This window comes from Melopsittacus undulatus, chromosome 6 (genome assembly GCF_012275295.1).
Source record: "Melopsittacus undulatus isolate bMelUnd1 chromosome 6, bMelUnd1.mat.Z, whole genome shotgun sequence".
In the NCBI taxonomy this organism is placed as follows: Eukaryota; Metazoa; Chordata; class Aves; order Psittaciformes; family Psittaculidae; genus Melopsittacus; species Melopsittacus undulatus.
In genome coordinates, this window is record NC_047532.1 from 14,138,789 (window position 1) to 14,158,696 (window position 19,908).

A 19,908-nucleotide genomic window follows, 5' to 3' on the forward strand; every position below is an offset into this window, starting at 1 on the left:
CACTCCCCCTGCAAAACAGACACATACACACTGATTTCATATATCAATTTAATGTGTTTATTTAGGGACCTATAAAATCAGGTCCTTGAAACCATCTCTAATAGCATCATGTACTGCAAAAGGTGCTTGGATCCCACTGGCAGTGCTTACCTGTAAATCTTCTGCTGTCTTCACAGCTTTTTCTATGCTGAAAGCTTCTTGGCATTTCTGGGATGCTTCCCTGATCCATAGAATCATAGGATCCCAGACTGGTTTGCGTGGGAAGGGACCTTAAATCTCCTCCAGTTCCAACCCCTGTCACAGGCCACCTTCCACTAGAGCAGCTTGCTCCAAGCCCCATCCCGCATGGCTGCCCTGCCCCAACCATCCTCCTGTCCATGGCACATTGGCAGGGGCCCTAGGAAAACAGCCATGGTCCTTTGTTCCCTGGATCATCCTGTGCAGGAAGGCAGTGATGGGTGCTGTGGGCAGCCAGCATGGAGACCTGATGCTCCCAGGGTCCCAGATCTGCCTCTCCAAGCCGTTTGCCTCCCTGCAGGCATTAGCAGCCAAGAGCACAAGGCAGCTGGGTGGTTCTGTGCAAAGCCACAGCCGGGAGGGCTGTTCAGAGCAGGGATAACACCCTGCAGGGATTTGTCTTTCCAAGGGACACAGAAACAGCCATTGATTGCTAAACTGGCCCTAGAGCCATGCGGTTGGTGGGGAGGGCAAACAGGGGGCTCTGGGAAAGGCTGGTAAGGGCAGGCTGCTCCCAACAGGCTCCAGTGCTCCCATCAGCAGATCCCTCCTCCCCTGGGAGCTGGGATGCTCCAGACCACCCAACCCTGCTGAGCACCCTCCCCTGTGCCCGTGGTCCTTCACACCACTGCTGCTCCCTGTTGTAACCCCAAATCACTGCTGCTCCATCACCCTGTGCCCCCCCCCGTACCCAGCCAGGCCGAGGTGAGGGCTGCCCATATTGAAAGCACAGTACTTAAGGAGAGGTCAGTTAAAGTTTAATGGTCATGGGAATACATCATTCCCTCCACTTAATCAAGCAGCAGCCCTTCCTAACGATAAGCGGGAAGGATGGCTCTCATCCCGGTGATAAAAAGGCAGGATTGCTCCGAGTTCGGGAGATAAGAGAGCTCTATAAAAATTGGATATTTTGTACCATGTTCAGCTTGAGACAACTTTTATCTCGTGGTGATAGCATAGGGGGGAATCAGGGCAGTGCCACACCAGACCTTGCACTGAGATGTTTGTGATGGGAGGTACAGCAGAGATGAGGAGTTATGGCCAGTGGAGAGGGGCAGGAAGCTCCTTCTGCTTATAAACCCAGTGGGGAATTTGGGTGGCAAAGCGCCTGTCTAGGGACTGGGTGTTGCAGAGAGGGAAAGAAAACTGGAGGTTACCTGGGAAAGACCTTGTGCGCATTTCTGGTACCCCATGGCCTCATCTTAGCCCAAGCACGGCATCACCATCACTCGCTCATGGTTAAGCTCTGCAAAAAAAACCCTGGCTCAGCACACAGGGCTCTGCTAGCAAAGATCACAGGATCCCAGGCTGGTTTGGGTTGGAAGGGACCTTAAAGCTCATCCAGCTCCAACCCCTGCCATGGGCAGGGACACCTTCCACTGGAGCAGCTTGCTCCAAGCCCCTGTGTCCAACCTGGCCTTGAACACTGCCAGGGATGGGGCAGCCACAGCTTCTCTGGGCACCCTGTGCCAGCCCCTCAGCACCCTCACAGGGAAGAGCTTCTGCCTTGTATCCAGCCTAAGCCTCCCCTGATTAAGTATTAACCCAGGTTTAAGTTTGGCCAAATGAGGGCACAGAGAAGAGCTGCTGCCTCAGGGCCACGCTAGACCTGCTGTGCCCAATGCTCTGTGTGCCCAAGGGCTTCCAGGGCTCACTCCCTCCCAGCATTCCTCAGTGCCATCAGAACCCCCCTGTCTGTGCGAGCCAGGGAAGCCTGGGAGGGGGCTCTCAGCAGTCTATAGCTGAGGGCAGCCTGACCCGGGCTGTGTGTGGTGAGCAGCACTCCCACCATCACCCCTGCTGCACTGCAGCTGCTTTCCCAGAGCATCTCAAGGAGAAGCAGGCAGACAGCCAGATCCTTGCAATGGTCTCAACCCCATCCTCTACCACTGTGGCCTTCAGTGCTGCCAGCAAAGCAGCTGGGGAAGAAACACCCCTGAAAGCACTCAGGTCATTGGTGCTTGGGGCAATTAGGGATGGGTGTCGAAGCCTTAAAGGCTCTGGGTTTCAGCATCCACCTGCACTTGTTCCTCATGTCCTCGGCAGCCTTGCTCAGCCCCAGGGAAACCAGGCTTGGTTTTCTCTTCCTTTTGCCTTCTCAGTGCCCCTGCGGCAGTTTGGGGTTTGCATCTCAAGGTGCTGATGCAACCAGTGGATGGGGATGAGGATGAGGAGCAGCCCGAAGGTCTGCACCAGCCTCTGCTGCCCCTGCCATGGTTGCAATGCCTCTGGGCAGCCCCAAAATCCATTTGCATGGAGCACTGGGTGAATCCCCTGTTCCCACTTCAAATGGTGCTCTGAGTCCTGGGCAGCAGCTCCTGGGGCAGGCAACCCTGGGCAGCCCCCTCCTCTTCCTCACCCAGGGAGATGACACCTCCCTTGGGCACGCTGTGGGTGCAGGACCCCCATCCCTGCTCAGAGTGAACCCCTGGAGCAGGCACTCACCCACAGCACATACACTGAGGTTTTTCCTTTCATTGCACTTTCATTGCCACTCCTTCCACAGCCTCCTAGGGTAGGATTTCATCCCGGTGGGAGCAGCGGCTCCCAGTCCTGCCTGGGATGTGGAGCAGCACCGGGCGGTGTGGGAGGAGTGGGATGCTCCTGCACCAGGGACGGATATCACTGCTGCCTCTCCCTTTCCTACTTCAAAGGGAACTGGTTTCCTCCCATAAAGAATTAGTCAGAAAACCCCTGTTTTAGGAAGACTTTGGATCATGTAAAGATTCAAGCAGCGTTGAGTGAACTAGAAAACCAAGTCCTGTACATCAGCTTATAAAACTTCTACGTACAAAAAAGAAGGAGAGAAAAAAGAGATGACATGTCAGTGCAATGGACCAGGCGGTGCAGGGATGCTCCTCCACCCCATAACCTGGGACCTCGCTTGGGGAGGGCAGGGTCCCGGCACCACCATCCCACATCTCCATGCACCACAGAGGTGCCCCCTTGTCTGTCCATCCATCCACCCATCCATCCATCCATCCACCATCCATGCCCTGGCTCTAGAGGCTCTGCAGCCGCACGATCAGGTCATCCTCCTTGTTCTTCAGCAGGAACTTCTCACAGGCTTCAAACGTGGCACAGAAGGCAGAGGAGAGCCCCGCTATGTTGGTGGTCACATAGTTGAGGTACCCTGGTGTCGCTTGGTTGTAGTAAGCCACCTGTAAGGCACAGCAGAGCGTTACAGGGGCACACAGAGGGCAGGGAGCATCCCCGACGGGGTGCAGGCAGCAGCATCACACCTTGCTCATCTCCTCTGACTCCGGCCATATGCAGAACCCCGAGCAGATCGTCTCCCCCCGCGTGAAGCTGGCAGTGGCAGGGTGGGTGGGCAGCGTCACCGACCGAAAGGCCACCACATAGGGATCCCTGGGGAGGGAAGGGCCCGGTGAGCCGGTGCATCCCAGCCGGACGGGAGCAGGGAGCAGGGCTGGGAGCAGTTACCCCTTGCTGCAGGGTTTCCGTCGGGATGCCAGGATGACAAAGTCCTGCAGCTTGTTCTCGGAGCTGAGTGTCTGGCTCACCACATGGTAGATCATGTCGTCGTCGTCTACTTGCTGGACCAGCTCGGCGCTCCTGCGAGGCAAGAGGGACCCGTCAGAGAATGGAAAACCAGGGAAACCCTGAGGTCTCACCCACTGACAGCTCATCACAACACCCAAAATAGGTGTTTTCTGCAGCAAAGTGCAGCCGTCAAACCAGGTGGAGCTGGGATGGGGATACAGTAAAAGGACATCATGGCTCTGGGGCAACACACATAGAATCATGGAATGGATTGGGTTGGAAAGGACCTTAAGATCATTCAGTTCCATGGGCAGGGACACCTCACACTAAACCATGTCACCCAAGGCTCTGTCCAACCTGGCCTTGAACACTGACAGGGATGGAGCATTCACAGCTTCCTTGGGCAACCCATTCCAGTGCCTCACCATCCTAACAGTAAAGAATTTCTTCCTTAGATCCAATCTAAACCTCTGCTGTTTAAGTTTGAACCCGTTACCCCTTGTCCTATCACTACAGTCCCTAATGAAGAGTCCCTCACCAGCATCCCTGTAGGCCCCCTTCAGATACTGGAAGGCTGCTATGAGGTCTCCACACAGCCTTCTCTTCTCCAGGCTGAACAGCCCCAACTGTCTCAGCCTGTCTTGTATGGGAGGTGCTCCAGCCCATGCTCCCAGGGAAGCCCAAAGGGACATTCATCAACAAGCCTTAAATCCATGGATACAGTTGCTGGCAAGGGCATGGAAAACCCGGCAGCACTCACAGGTAGTGGCTGTCCCACTCGTGCCGGCGCCGCAGGTCGGAGAGCAGGGAGAAGGCTTGGGAAGCAGCGATGCGGACGGACATCTCGATGCGGAAGGAGAGGAACTTGTCCTCCTCCAGTGTGTACATCTGCACCTTGAGGAGCACACAGACCATGGGCTGGCACACATCCATCACCACCAAGCGCCCGGGTTAACCATGACTGGGGGTGAGAAGCAGCTCGGGGGGAAGGGGCAGGGTTTGGTACCTTTTCCTTTTCTCTGGCCAGTGCCCAGTTCACGTTGGCTACGAGCATCTTCAGTGCAGAGACGTTGTTGTAGCTCAGATAAACCTGGGGCAGGGGCAGCGCGTCAGGGGCAGGGAAAGGGGGAGCAGGGAAAGGGGGAGCAGAGAAAGGCGGAGCAGGGAAAGGGGGAGCAGGAGGAGGCAGTGACCCTGCAGGGCATCACTTACCTTGTTGCTTTGGTCCCAGGGCACAGATAGTGGCACTTCGGTCTGTTTGCAGGAGACAACATATTTTCTGTGGGAAAGGAAGAGTTTTCCTTACGATGGGACACAAACCACCCATAGACTACTCCTGAAACCCATTACTGAGACCATCCTCCTCCATCCTCACATCCCATTTGCTTCTCCTGCTCACCGGTCCAGCCGAATCTTTTTCCTAGCACTGGCTTCTCTGTACCTCCTCTCTCCATCCTGATAAATAGGAGAAGACCATTAGGTTAGTAGGAAAAGGAGGGAAAGACCCTAAAACATATGTCTTTTTGGGAGTGGGCAAAACATTCCACAGGGAAGGTCTGGAAGGTGAAGCTCACTGGGTTACACTGGCAGTGATGGTTAGTGATGAACCATGAGCTATTTCAGCATTGCTGCTGTGCTGTGATTAAGCAATAGGCATTGGCACATTAGGAAAAACCCCTTGCTGTGGCTGCAGAGCTGCAAACAGGCACTGAAACCCCAATCACATCCCCGGGCACGTACAAATGGCCCCTCCTGGGGAAATAAAACCACCCTAAAAGCAGCTTATCCCAAAGAAAGCGCTGGGGCAGTGTTCTAAAGCAAGTGGGCTCTCCTGGCTGCGAGATGCTCTCCTGCAGGGTGGGAGAAGAGCCTGAGTTTTAAGGCATCAAAACCACCCAGGAGGTGGGCACGGAGCAGCCAAAGGGAAGGCAATGGCATCATTCGCTCATGCTGTGATGCACCCTGAGACACGCAGGCGTTTGCTTCACTGCTGTGCTCGTGTGACAGGTTTTCTTCATCACTGATCCAAAGGGCAGTTATTGATTAGGATGCTTTGGGAGGTAAAAGCGACCTGAGAGGTCTGCATTCTTTCCCCTGAATGACAGAAAAGAGCTGGTACTTGCAGGCAGTATTCTGCTCAGCCCTGCATGGCAAATACATCTCCATCTCTGCATGGGCAAGTGGTTCATTTTACTATCAGTCATACCGAGCAACCTATGAACCCACTTGCTCCCAAGCAGCTTCCTTCCCATCATCGTAAAACTGTGCTTGTTTCACTGGGAATCTCAGGGCTAAGCGGGGGTCCCATGCCCCTGTGGTTGGCAGAAACCAGCCCTGCCCATCCTTACCCCCTGCTCGGGTGCCAGCATAGGCAGGGTGCAGGGCCGCCCCTCCTGGTCCAGCACTACGAAGGTCATGAAGGCGCTGTTGATGTGCCTGCGGCTGACGGACATCTCCTGGCCGTACGCCTCGGCGCAGACCCCCACCTCCATGCTAGGGGGGACAGAGAGAAGGGGTGAGGGTGTGGAAGGCACCAGGAGGGAGGTTTGGGAGCCCTCCATCACCAGCACCGACCTGTTTTTGAAGGCGTTGTTGACGATGGCTTTGAGCACCAGGCGGTCCCCGACTTGCGATGGTCCCCGAAAGTGGAACATCTCGATGGCCCGCAGCGTGGGGTGGGCATGGCACAGACGGCTGCAGGGGACAAGTGTTACCTACCAGGCATGGATCCATGCTCCAGCAGCCCTGTGCAGCCCTCCCAACCCAGACAGCGGCAAGGAGACCCCAAAAATATCACCCTTTGATTTCAACCACCAAAACCAGCCATGAGAAGGGGCAATGAGGAGACTGGTGAGTGTGAATCCTTCCCTGGGGTCCTCCAGCACCAGGAACCCATGGAATTCCCTGTACAGCATCCCCCCAAGGGTGATGTGCCAGCACCATCCCTTTCGAGTGTCCATACAACCCTGCCTGTGTGTCCCCTCCATGCACACCACCCATCCATCCCAAATCCCTGTCGGATCACCTGGCTGCGATGGTGGCCACGTTCTCCATCCAGGCCATGATCTGCCCTCCAAAGGTGTTGCCCTGATGGTTGGCATGTGGAGGCAGCACCAGCTCCACGCTCTCCACCCGTGTCTTCTCCGCCGGCACCGCCACGCTGCCATCCCGTGTCTCCAGCTCTGCCATGGGGGGAGAACGGGGCTCAGTGTGATGGCCAGGCAGCGGGATCCTTTCCTCCTCTCCCCACTGCATCAACATCCCACACCTCCTGCTTGGGGGTTCGGCATGACGGGACGATTCCTACCCCTCCATAGGCAGGGCATTCCCAAACCTGTCACCATCCTTCCCAGCAGCATCCTGCTGAGGAAGCAGCAGCACTGGGGCTATTTCGGGTATGGAAGCCTGGGCTGCAGCACACGGTACCGGTTTCCTGGCGGCTGCGGGTGAGGAGGTCCTTGAGGGTGTCCTTGTGGACCAGGCGCATGCGGCGGCGCTCAGCAGCGATGCTGTGCTCTATCTTCTCCTCCTCTGTCTGTGGGATCAGCGGCTTCAGCGTCACCTGCACAGGGGACATGGGCAGGATGGAGTCCCATTGCGGGAGAAGGGAGGGCTCCTTTGCATGCTACACATCCCACTGTACATGTGCCAGAGCTGCGCTCCTCCTGGGTTATATTATAGCTGCTTATGGAACGGGAAAGGGCTCCTATAGACACATAGGGATCTGCAGGGAGGTGCCTGCAAGCATGGGACAAGGGATAGCCATGAACCAACAATGCCATGATAGGAAGCTGAACCCAGCCCAGCTCTTCCCAGAGGGACCATTTCCTCCATTCAGGAACCATTCAAGCCCTCCCCCCAGCCACCATCCACCCCTCACCTTGTTGCCGGAGGAGCTGTGTGCCACGAAGGTGGCATACGCCTTGCAGATGCTGTAGTGCTTCCCACTGCACAGGTCCTCGTAGCTCACCTGGATGCCCACCTGGGAGAGGGCACAGCATCCCTGAGAGCTGGCTCTGCTCCCCGCATCCAACAAGATCCCACACCAGACCCAGGCGATCAGAGCTGGGAACAGGCACACAGCAAAGGGGATAGGGGCAGGGATGGAGGGGAGGCAGGGGCTGCACACCAACCTCCATGCTGGAGTTAAAGGCTCGGTTCACTTTGGCTTTGATGTTGACAACTTGCCCAACGCTGGAAAACAGAAAGAGGAGAGAGAACATGGGGGTTATTGTGGGATGAAACCCATGGTCCTCCAGCATGTAAGCCAGCACTCAGCAGCTCCTCACTGAGGTGCCACCGTGTTAACAGTGCTGGGTACAGGCTGCTTGGATGGTGGGGACATGCCAGGATGGCCAGCAGGACATGGGCACAGCCACCTCCAAGATGTGAGAGCCCATATGGGTCCAGCGCAGCAGTGAGATGTCACCCCACGTGCAAATGGGTCCCAGGTCTGGGGTGCTGCTGGGACACCGGAGGGGTGCAGAGGTGCCCAAGGCTTGTTTGGTGCCCCCACCATGTGCTCCTGCCAGGGCAAACGGCTCCTCCAGCCTCACCTGTGCTGCTCTGCTCAACAGGGGCACCTATAGGGTCTCCCCACAGGCCCTCAGCTGGTGGCAGCAGCAGCCCCAAAGCTTGACTGCTCCCATCCCTTCTCCTCTCCAGGGCCTCCCAGCAACAGGCACCTTGGGATGCTGGGAGCTGGCAGGAGGCAGGATCATTTTGCACCATCTCTTACATGAAACATCTGCTGGCAGCGAACTGCTGCTGGCAGGGTCCAGGAGCTCTGCTCTGTGCCTTCAGTAGGCTTCAGAGTAAACACCCAGACAGCTTCAGCTCTGCAGCCTGACCTGCTCCGCACTGGAGCAAACACAGCTCATTGGTGACACTGACAGCAAGCAGTCTTTATCAGATCAGGAATAGTCCTTATATCCTAAGAGAGACCAATGCTGGAAAACCCAGTGGAAAAATAAACCCTATAAGTGCTACTGCAAGATTGAAATGTAGGGGACTCAAACCCAGAGGCGAGGAAGAGTCCATGTGTGTCTCAGCACCATGACAACCCCCTTGTCCCCATGCACAATGTCTGGCTTGAGACAACCATCACCACCTCAGCTACTCCACACTGGCTCTGGCAGGAGCAGGGGTGGCACAAGGCTGGGATGATGTCTTTAACCAGCCCCTGGCATGGACCCCGTGCCCATCCGCGGCGCTGTGCCACACCAAGCCATTAGTGAGGTTACATGAGCAGCCTGTGTCCACCTCCCGGGCCCTGCGTGTCAGTGGGGTTACTGCTCCGGACTCACGCAGAGCCGCATTAGGCTCTAGGGCTGCCCAGGTCCGTACCCGACACCGCTCCTCCCGTCCCGCCGCCCGGGAGCGTTTAGATACGGCTGGCTGGTGCAAAAAGAGAGAGCAAGAGGGGGGGAGAGGGTTAGAGGCAATGGAAGCGGCCGCAGGGATGCTCCAGATGGGTGTGCAGCAATGGGCATGCAGGGTGTCCATAGCGCAGCCTCCCAATGCTTCATCTTCTCTCTCCTTCTCAAGCCAGTGCCATAACAGCCACACAAACCTCAGCTCAGGGCTATGTGAAATCCTCCTGGGAGGCTGAGCTTCCATGCAGAGGGGAGGAAGGATGAGGAACATCGGGGAGTTTTCGTGTCGGTGATGTTCTGGGGTGTCCAATGAGCCCCCAGGCACCTCCAGCTCCTCCCTGCCTGTCCCTCACAGTGGGAGGGTGGCAGAAAGCACAAACAGCAGAGAAGGAGGATTGCTGACAGCAAACACTGCCCAAAGCTGCTCTGCCTTCAAAGAGCTCTGTCAGACATCCCTGCCAGGCCCCGTACTTGGAGCATTCAGCTGGACACCAGTGGGATCTGAGCCAGGAGCAGCACAAATTCCTGAGCCCTTGGAGCAGTGCCTGACTCACCCCCGAGGAGGGACAAATGCCTTCCAGGGGTTGATTTAATGCCCTGAAGCAGGGATTGGGTCTGTTCTCCCAGTCCCAAAACCTATAGGGAAAAGCTTCCCAAGTAAAGCTGCCCCAGGTGCTGGGGCACTCACTGAGCCTCCCTGGCACAGGACAATGATCCCAGTGGTGCCACCTCCATCAGTGTCACAGGAGGTGCACAATGTCCTCATGCCATGGCTTTGGTATGCAGCAGAGCCACAGGGTGATGGGCAGCTCACCCAGCACCACGATGTGAGATGGCGAAAGTGGGAGTTTAGTGTTTCCTGGGGATGAGAGTGAAACCCAAGAGCTGGAATTCCTGGCACCAAACAAACCAGCTGACAGCCTGGGACCCCAGGACCAGCCCTGCGTGCCCGCACTGGCCTCTCACTCAGTGGGCAGATGTGCATGGTGGGGAGCTACAGGGCAGCATGGACCCTATAGAATCATGGAATCATGGTTTGGGTTGGAAGGGACCTTAAAGCTCATCCAGTCCCAACCCCTACCATGGGCAGGGACATCTTCCACTGGAGCAGCTTGCTCCAAGCCCCTGTGTCCAACCTGGCCTTGAACACTGCCAGGGATGGGGCAGCCACAGCTTCTCTGGGCACCCTGTGCCAGCACCTCAGCACCCTCACAGGGAAGAACTTCTGCCTTATATCCAACCTGAATCTCCCCTGTTTAAGTTAACCCTACACTGCATGTCTCGCTCATGGCCAGCAGATCTCCAGGGGATGCCACCAGTGCACTAAAACCCTGCAGAGAACACCCAGAGAGCCCCCTGAGACGGTACCCAGGGAGTAAGCAGACGGGCATCCCCCTGCACAGTGGGAAACAGGGGCTCGGAGAGATGCCTGAAGGTGGGTGACAGCACCTGGGCTTACCGGGGGTGGTAAGGAAGGAGAAAACCTTGGACATGTAAGGTCTAGGCCTGATGGGAACGGTCTCAGCGCTGGGATGAGGGCAGGTCCCTGGCAGGGTTCACATCCCCTCTGCACTGCAACATCCCCATGTCAGGAGAGACGTCCCCTGCAACGCAGCAGCATGCACTGGGGAGGGCAACTGTGCAGGGGCAGCACCAGGGGCTGCCAGGACAAGCTTGGGGGGGATTGTGGCCAGGCAAAGCTCATCTCACCAAGCAACATGCAGGGAGGTCCCATTCCCCAGCACGCAGCCACCCACACGGCTGCTGCAGAGGCACAACGTGCCACAGTCAAGTTTTCCAGAGCTGTGGGTTGAACAAAGCCAGGGAGGAGCTGGGATGGGGCCGGGGTGGAGGGGGGAATACCGGGAAGCCAACCCAGTAGGAGCTCCCCAGGCGAGCAGACAGCAGATAAATCAGAGCAGACAGTCAGTCCACAGCCCTGTGGCGGAGCCGGAGCCTCAATCCCTGCCTGCCCTCTGAGCATCTCCTCCCTTCCCAAGCACGCTGCTCCCTGCCCCTCTCTGTTTCACATTGCACCCAGCAGATGGGGTGAAAACCTCTGCTTTCCCCGCACATGCATTAGTATTTACCTAATGGTATGCTCAAAATAGATGTCATCCATGGAAGCTGTGACGCACGGGCAGCCAGCGTGTCTCTCGGCTGGAAAGGAAAAGCAAACTGCATCAGCAACGTGCAGCAACACGCATCGAGGGTCCTGTGCCCCTCACCGCTGCCTCAGGGCTGGTGACATCAATGAAACCCTGCCTGATGTCCCTTTCCCTGCTCCTGCTGCATTTGCAGGGGGCAAGAGATGGGTTTGGGGCTTCTACAGTGTGGGTTTGCAGATGATTTTAGGGTTTGGAGGGTGTGTTGCAACTAGGAGACACCTTGCCTTGCTGTTTGCCTTCCCTCCATGCCTTCAGCCACTGTGGGGATCCACAGGCAGCCGATAACATCACCCCATCCACAGCAAATGCGTACACAGTCCTGCTGGTCCGGCTTTCTCTTGGGACTCCAGAAACCCCAAGCTGACAAAATGCCCTGGGAGCCTCATCCCTTTTCCTGCCATAACCTCCCTGTGTTTGATGTTCTGCAATGTGCTTGGTAGGGCAGTTGATCTGGTGAGCTCCATCACTTCCATCACCGAGCAGAGGAGCTCAGCCCTGTCCATCAGAGCCCTCCATCTGCTGCCGGGATGCCAGGGATGTCACCAGGCTGGTCCTTGCCATGCCCTGCACACCAGGCAAGGAGAAGGACAGTGTTTGGGAAGGAGCAGACGTCGATGCTGATGTGTCCCCAAGCAAGTGTGCGTGCTGCAGCACACGTCTCCTCCCCCTCTCTAATTACTCAGCAAAACAGCATGACGTGGATCCCCAGCTCCCAGGGACGGCACTGGACAACTGGGCACGATGTGGATGAGCACCGGGCCCCTTCCATCCCATCCCGGCAGGATGACTGCTCCGGTGGGAGCAGAGGATGCCTTACCGGAGAGGCAGGCGGTTGTGTCGATCCACTTGAGCAGCTGGCCGATGCTGAGCTCGCCACGGTGGTTGGTGTGGCACGGCAGCACCAGTTGGCTCATCTGCACCTCGGTGGGGTTGCGGGGATGTGAAGGGCTCGCCATGGCCCCCGCTGCCTCCTCCCGCTCCCCTGGATCCTGGGAACACGGCGGAGAGGTGGAGCCCTGCGGGGAATGGGAGCTCTGGTTTACCCAAACGGGAGGGAAATCATTGGGAAAACAGTGACCCACGCGGCCCATCGGAATCCCAGCAATGCACAGCCCCAAGCACCACCAAAACCCACCCAGCCCTCACCAAAGCCATGATGCCCATAGCCTAAGGGAACAAAACTCCCTACAAAAAGAGCCCCAGGAGGGATTCCTGCAGCTTTGCAGCCCATTTCTCTGCTCTTTCCTCCTGAAAACCCTTCCCAAAGTCCATCAACTCTCTGGGAAAGCATTTTGCCCCCCCAACATCTCATCTCTAGGCTGTTGCAGCAAAGGGTGGGTTTGCACCCCAGAGCAGGCATGCAGCGATGCCGCACACCTTCCACCATCACCCCCCTTTGCCAAAGGGAACCCCAAAAGGTTTCCCTGTCTGGTACAAGCAGGGTTGAAGGAAGCAGCCCTGGTTTGGGGTTGTTTGCTGTGCTCTGTGTTGGCTTTGCAGCTTGCTGGGCACAGAAGCAGGCTGGGAGGGAGAGGCTGGTATTGCGGCTGTGCGGGCAGGGAGAAGAGCTGATTTGATGTCAAATGAGGCGTGTTACACAAGGGGTGAACTCAGTTACCCCCGTGAGTAATGGAGGAGACACGAGGAGCTGCGGGGGCCTTCGTTACAGCCCTTCCTTCCTCTTTCAGCTCCCACCGCGGCTCCCGTTTAGAGCACTTGTTGCGCTGCAGCCGCTCCTTTGCCCTTTGCTTTGCCCAGTGTCTGTTAAAGACGGGTTTATGCTGCAAATGAAGCTTTCCCGAACACCCTGAGCTCTCTGCCTCTCAGAATAGCATTTTTCTCTCGCGGGTCTAACCTCTGTTTCCATAGCTACTGGTACACGACATCCCAGGAACGGCACAGACCTTGGCTTGGCAGCGATGCTGGTGAATGCAGCAAGCCAAGCCTGCGTCAAAGAGCCCCCCATCCCGCAGTGGGATGGACACTTGACTTCAGTGGGTCCTGAACCCCTTTAGGAACCTCCTGGGCTACTTCCCGTTGTGCTGAGGTGCCTCCATGAGTACCATGGAGCTATTTCGGGAAGCAGGGAGGCTCTGGGGGACGAGCCAGCAATGCAAAGCGCTCCAAAGCTGTCTGCTGCAAAGCGAGCAGCCGCCTGGCCAGAGATCCCACCGGTGCTTTTCCCAGCGCTTGCCATTTCTAAGTGGTAGGGAAAAAGCCAGCATCACATGGGAAAAGCCCTGATCACACAGTAGCCAGCAAGAGGCTGGGGATGCTGATGCGGAATGTGTGGGGAGCAGATGCAACCACAACCAGTGCAGCAGCTGGTGGCACGGTCTTGGTTAGTAGCCACTGGCACAACAGGGAGCCCCAGGGTTAGTTGCATGGCACAGGGGGTACCTGGAAGCCATTGCAACAGAAGCTCAAGATCTCTTCAGGAATTACAATATTCTCCTTGACCATTTTTAAGAGACACCTGGAAAGGAGAAGAGTGGCTGCAGTTATAGAAGGACCGGCCGAGGTGGGGATGGAGGATGCTGGTGGTGGTCCCCTGGTGGGGACAATGCAGTGTGTGGGGTGGGTGGTCACACCTCCTCATAGAACCACGGAATGGGTTGGGTTGGAAGGGATCTTAAAGCTCATCCAGCTCCAACCCCTTGCCGTGGGCAGGGCAGTGTCCCCCTGTCCCACACTGATGTCCTTCCCTGTGTCACCTGTTCTCAGCAGCACCCATCAAGGGTGCTGCTAGATCCGAAATGGAGAAGAGCAGCCCCAGGGCTGGTGCCTGCCATTCCTCAGGGGTCAGGTCCAGCTCTCACCAGCTGCAATGGAAAGAGTCCCAGCTATTCTGGGATGCTGGACCAGACCCAGTACACGGTGCTGTGTGCGATCTCTCCATCGCTGATGCCGTGTCGATACTTTCCATGTTGCTTCAAGTGACAGAGGGCTGTGTCCTGAAGCTGCCCTGGCCGGTGTGGTGACAACACTGTGGTCACAAGACATCCAGGAGCACATTTTTGGCAGGAGCAGGCCTCACACTGCGTACAGGTGGTACCAGGGGCAGCAAATGGGAAGGACCCATCACTGGCAGCACCCCCTGCACCAACCCCTCTGCCTATGGAGCTCTGAAATCTCCAAGGGCATCATGTGCCCCTGGGTGCCCATGGGCTCCTTGGCCACATGCACTGTGAATGGGTGCTGGCTGGGCACACTGCAAGGAAGGCAGCATGGGAGCTGCAGCAGGAAAGGGTTTATGTTTAGAGTTTGATTCCAAACACAACACTGATCGACCCTTGGTGTATCCCAGCAGAAGTCTCTCTATTATGCGTGTATATTGTATCTATATTGTGTGTATATTCCACAGGCAGCAGCTCCTTCCCCAGTGTGTAGGACTGACTGATTTTGGTCAAAATAAGTGGAAGCTGCAGATTTGCCTCCTGCACAGTCAGCCCTTGACGGAGCTGGTGCCAGGCATCACACGTGTTGTGGCTGGTGTGAAATGAGGGTGCTCAGAGCACCGATGGATGCAAGCAGCACCAGGCTTCGCTTTCCCCAGCCCATGACTTCTCCACTCTTGCTGTTGAGGCTTGGAGCTTGCTCACAGCTCATCCCCCCTTGCAAGAGCCTGGTGCAAGAGTCACCCTCCTGTTTAGCAAGATGGGTTCGCTCCTTGGGTTTGCTTTATTGCAGGCACAAGGTCACAGTGGTGCATTGGCCTTGTCACACCCCACAGCCACCAGCACCAGAGAACATGCGGAAACCCAAACCTGCTCCTGGCTCTGCGATTGTGTCACCTTGGCCCATGGGTTGGCTTAGGGCGAGGGATGAAAAGGGCTGTCTGCTTTGGATCCATCCATGCTGCTATTTCTGAGGCGGCCCCAGCCCATGCTTCCCACCCTTGGAGCACAGGGAAGGGGAGCACCCCAGCCACGTGTTGCCAATACGCTCCAGAGACCTGGAAGCATTGAGCTGGTGGGTATTTATAGAGTATTCTGTTATCAAAACTAAGCGAGCAAGTGTCTGTCCTCATTAAAATCCTCAGCTTCACTCAACTGTCACATTTTTAAAGCTGTTGACTGATGCAGCCCGCAGGTCACCATGGCAACGGGATGCGGTACCCAGGCGATGATGCTCTTACTCTGTCACCCCTCGAGTGACCCACTTCTACCCAAAAAAAGTTTGCATTAGAGAAAATAAAACAATCTTCCAGCAGATATGTCCCTTCCCTCCTGCCATGCTCGCTTCCAGTGCTGCTAAAGGCATAAGGAGCCCACAGGGCAAATGGGGGCAATAGGGAGAGACACCTCAAATGGGTCCACAAATACCAGGGGAGAGGGACCCTGCTGCACCCCACTCCTCTCCTATACCCTGCAGCACCAACATATCCACAAGCTCTGGGGATGGTTTCTGCTGCCAAATTGGGTGCTGGCCTCTTGGGAAATCACCAGGGGACCACAAGTTTGGAGGAGCCTCCAGTGCAAAACCCCCTTGGGTCCTGCAGCCCCGAGATGATGCTGGGCTGGGATGCAGAGAGAGGTTGTTCCATCAAACCCCTGATCCCACTGGAAGGGGGATGTTTGCTTTAATCACCCTGAAGCAGTGAATGGGAGGGAGGGATGAGGATGAAGGTTGGATAGGGATCCTGGGTGCTGGGCTATGAGGAGCTATTGGCAGAATGGGGCAGCCCGACACCTCGAGCAGCCCCTGCCTGTCCTTCAGAGCTCTCCCACTGCTGCATCCCAAATCTCCAACCCCCATTTTCCCTCTCCTGGCTTTGGTTTCCTACCCCAACCCCAGCCCCTTGGTGCATCCTTACCCCTCTCTGGGAATATTTAAAGTCTGAACAGGGGAGGAAAGCACTGCCAATGAATTTCTCCTGGGGGATTATTGGTGTATAATTGAGCAATATCCATGGTAACAAGCAAATCTGCACGCCTTAACAAACTAACCTGACCTACTTTGGGTAATTCTGCCATCTCGATGGGGCAGTGGGGGCTCTCCTTCCCCAGAGACATGGCCCACCAGTCCCACTGCCTGCAGCAGCAAAGCCCCAGTGCTCCCAGGGATGGGATGGGCAGGTCTGTGCAAGAGGAGATGTCCTCTCCAGCAATGGAGATGGGCAGCACAGCTCAGCTCCATCACTCCATGCCTGCCAGGATGGAGCTAGATTCTCAGGACAAGAGCCACAGCACTTGCTTGGCTTGGGGTACAGGGTGGTGCCATTGGGATGGTGTCCCTGCTGGGATGAGAAGGACCAAATCACAGGATCAGGGCATGGTGAGGAAGCACAGCAGCTCCCTGTGGTGGGTCTCGGCGGGACCCCAGCAGGGCAGCCAGCCCAAAAGAGAGTCCAGGACACCGTGTGAGGGGTATTTTGGGACCACATTCTTTCCATAGGGTTTCACAGAGTGAAGCAAGGCATTGGGCCAGGAGAATGCAAACAAAGGACCAAAGGCACCAGGAGGATTCAAGAATTCCCCTTATGGTGGTTTTACATCCACCACCCACAGGAAACCTTCCTCAGGGTGAGCACAGAAGGAACCCCTCCAGGCTCCTCTCATGCCTCTGCACTGCTCAGCTCGGTGCTGGGTTATGCATCCACAGCCCCATCCATATCCTACCCAGCTGCTATTGCTGCTCCTGGGAGGCTCCTTGAAGGGCTGGTTCTAGTTTACCAGCGTGAGGGCAAAGTCCCCCCAGGGGACAGAGGTCCCTGACACTGCTGCCTCCAGGGAAGCCGCATGTCACCTCCTTGCACTGCAAACACCACCAGGGCCAACCCACAGCACACATTCACACCCAACAGCATCGCCCAGGCCCGGCACCTGTGCCCCGCTGACCGCAGCCTTCCGGGCAGGAGATGGCCATAGCACTGGGACCACCGCCAAGCTGGAGACCTCCATCGTGGAGATCACTGCGGTCAAGGCCACCACGGTGGAGGCCACCACAGCGAAGAGAGATCATGATGGGGCATTGGTATCCACCGCAGTGGTCTTGACTGTGCTTGTCTCAGCCATGGTGACCATGGAGATGGTGCAGGGGTCCCAACCATGGTGATCACCACAGCACTGTGCTATGTACCCCATCCAGCCACCCACGCTGTCCCAGACAGCCCCAGCACATCCCACTGCCCTCCCCAGCACTCCACCATTCCCAGCGGCCTTGTATCCACACTTCCTGAATAACTATCCCCAGTTTTAAGCGAAAACAGGCTGCACAAACCAAACCCCCAGCACACCCAGGCAGACCTGGAGGGGTGGGAAAGGATGGCACCAGCTCCCTCCACATCCCCCTCATTGCGCCCCCAGCAATGACCACAACGGAGCACAGCATCGAGAGGGCATCACCCGGGTGAGCACAAGGAGCTTCCACCCCACATCCTCCTCCCCAGCACCGGGACAAGCTGGGACAAGCCAGGGGCGGGCGTGGAAGCCTCTGCAGCAGCCGCAGCCACCGGCTCCTGCTCGCCCAGCCCCGGGGGTGTCCCCGCACTGTCCCCATTGCCCCCAATGCCCCCGGCCCTCACCTCAGCCAGAAGAAGCTGAGCATTTGCAGGCGGCAGCGAGGCGATGGCTGGCGTGGAGCAGAAGCGCGCAGACACCTGCGTCCGCGGCCGGCACCGGCGTCGAGGCCAAGGGCTGGCGCGGAGCCCCGGGCCGGAGGCCAGCGCACACCCCTCCGCTTCCTTAAATATAGACACGCAGGGACTGCTCTTAAGGTAGCGCCCGGCAGATCCGCTCCCGCCTGGAAAATGGCCGGCGCTGCGGGAAGTTGGCTCCGGACACTCCGGCTGCAGGAGGGATGCGCCCCGGAGCGCAGCGGGAGGCACCGGCGTGGTACCCACTGCTCCGTGCTGCCAGAGCGGGCAGAGCCGGGGATGGGGTCCTGGGTTCCCTCTCCATCCCCATGCATCACCTCTGCTTCTGCCCCCATCATTGCAGGGACTGTTCCCGGCTGCTCCCCACAACCAATGGCACTACATTAGCACCAGGCTCTTTCTTCCCCCCCCCCCCCCTCCCCCCTTAAACCTGCCTGGAAACACTCCTTTTATTCCCCACAGTCACCAATGCAGGGCTCTCTGGCTAGGAAATCCTCCACAAACTTCTCCAGAGCCGCTCCAGTCTGCGCCACTTGGATCCATGCAGCCGCTCCCTGGCCCTGCTGCCTTTGAAGTACCTTTATCAGGGCTCACAATAAATCCCTTCCCTTTTTTTAATGACAAGGGAATAGAATGCAAATTGCTGTGTCATTAATGGTGCAGCCTATTGGATTTGGGGGAGATGTTGTTCTGTTTGTATTTGATTTGCGTGCTTTTCATAAGTGAATCTGGGTAATCGACGTACAGGAGCTTGATCAAAGCTGCCTCAAAGCTGCACAAAGCGTTGCCAGTGGAAAGCCAGCAGTGAAGTAATTAAACTCAACAGGAGATAAGCCCTCACTTCTTTGGGTTAATAAGGATAACAAAGCTCTGGAACAGAGCAAACGCTCATGGTGGGCACTAAGCATCAGTACCTGGGGTCCCAGAGACGCACATTTTAGGCTGGATATGGGAAATGCTCCTCAAAAGCTCAGATGAGGGTGCAGGTGAGGTGAGACCCTCAGTCCCTCTGTGAAGGCTGGGCCGGGCAGGGATGGAGATGGTGGTCCAGCCTGGGGTGATGCTTGCCCATCGAAGGTTGGGAGCCTTTGGGTGATGGAGGACACAGCTCCGCACCGGGTGATTGATCCCAGCATGGTGCCAGATTTTCCCTTTGGAATAGGACTGCTGCCCTGCTCTGACCAAAGAACTCTAACCCACTGAGCATCCACCCCTCAGCTCTTAGTATAAAACCTCCAGTTCTTCACTGGCTTCTGAGAGCAAGGGAGGGTCCTCTGCTCTGCACGCACAACGTCTTCCATGTCTTACAGGTAACTTTGCACACCAATATGCCATTAACTCCAGTCATTCCAGAACAGAACATTGCCTTTAAAACATTTTTCCTTCCTTGGGATAATAAATAAGGTTGTTTTTCTCCAGGATGATTCCTTGCAGCAGCCCAGGTGCCCTGCGAGCCAGATTACAGCAAGTATACCAGTGGATCTCCCCACCTTTAGCACAGAGGCCCCATGCTGGGAAGCTACTCAGGCATCCCTCCCTCCTGAGGACTGTTTGTGTCTGCAGCCAGCCATTGGGATCAAGGCAGGAAGAGTGGCTCTTCCCCTCCTCCGAGCCAGAGGGAACAGCATGATCAGACACACTTTAGATGCCTGACCCGCTCTCCAGCCTCCAAACAGAAGTCCCAAGGAGAGGGTTGATGTTTTCCAGGCCCAATTAGCACAATGCTGTCATTATGGGCTTGCAGTGGGTGTATTCCCCCAGCTCCCTGCCTGCATCTCTTCTCCGTGACACCCAGCAAGCCCGGCCCGGGCCGCCCATTGAGCTCACGCAGGCTCCAGCTTCTTCCTTCTGATCCACCACCATATGCCTGTCTTTTACAGTTCTTTGGTGCATGATGCTCAGCGAGTGGATAATTAGCTAAATGAATTAATTGACAATCATACTTGTAATTAGCAAATGGTTACAAGCAGCTATTCTCCTTGGGATGACCAGGATTTCTCAGGGACCGGCGTTAAGATACTGGAAA

The 19,908-nt window shown here is 56.6% G+C and overlaps 1 protein-coding gene across 5 annotated transcripts; it reads right to left on the reverse strand.

Moving 5' to 3' along the window:
• Positions 1–973: 973 nt before the first annotated feature.
• On the reverse strand, positions 974–18,441 carry ACOT11 (acyl-CoA thioesterase 11). Of its 5 annotated transcripts, none has more exons than XM_031050782.2 (17): positions 18,349–18,439; positions 13,685–13,760; positions 12,102–12,300; positions 11,207–11,276; positions 7,875–7,935; positions 7,622–7,723; positions 7,168–7,303; positions 6,767–6,923; positions 6,316–6,435; positions 6,090–6,234; positions 5,141–5,196; positions 4,954–5,020; positions 4,748–4,831; positions 4,502–4,635; positions 3,682–3,813; positions 3,480–3,606; positions 974–3,398 (listed from the first exon to the last, which is right to left on the reverse strand). In XM_031050782.2, exons 1-17 carry the CDS (start codon positions 18,423–18,425, stop codon positions 3,240–3,242), a joined length of 1,902 nt encoding a protein of 633 aa, XP_030906642.2. In that variant the 5' UTR covers positions 18,426–18,439; the 3' UTR covers positions 974–3,239. The 5 variants fall into 5 exon arrangements, with proteins under 5 accessions (XP_030906642.2, XP_030906643.2, XP_033919849.1 ...); XM_031050783.2 differs by having other exon boundaries at positions 18,317–18,365; XM_034063958.1 differs by lacking the exon at positions 18,349–18,439 and adding an exon at positions 17,811–18,177.
• Between the last annotated feature and the right edge of the window lie 1,467 nt (positions 18,442–19,908).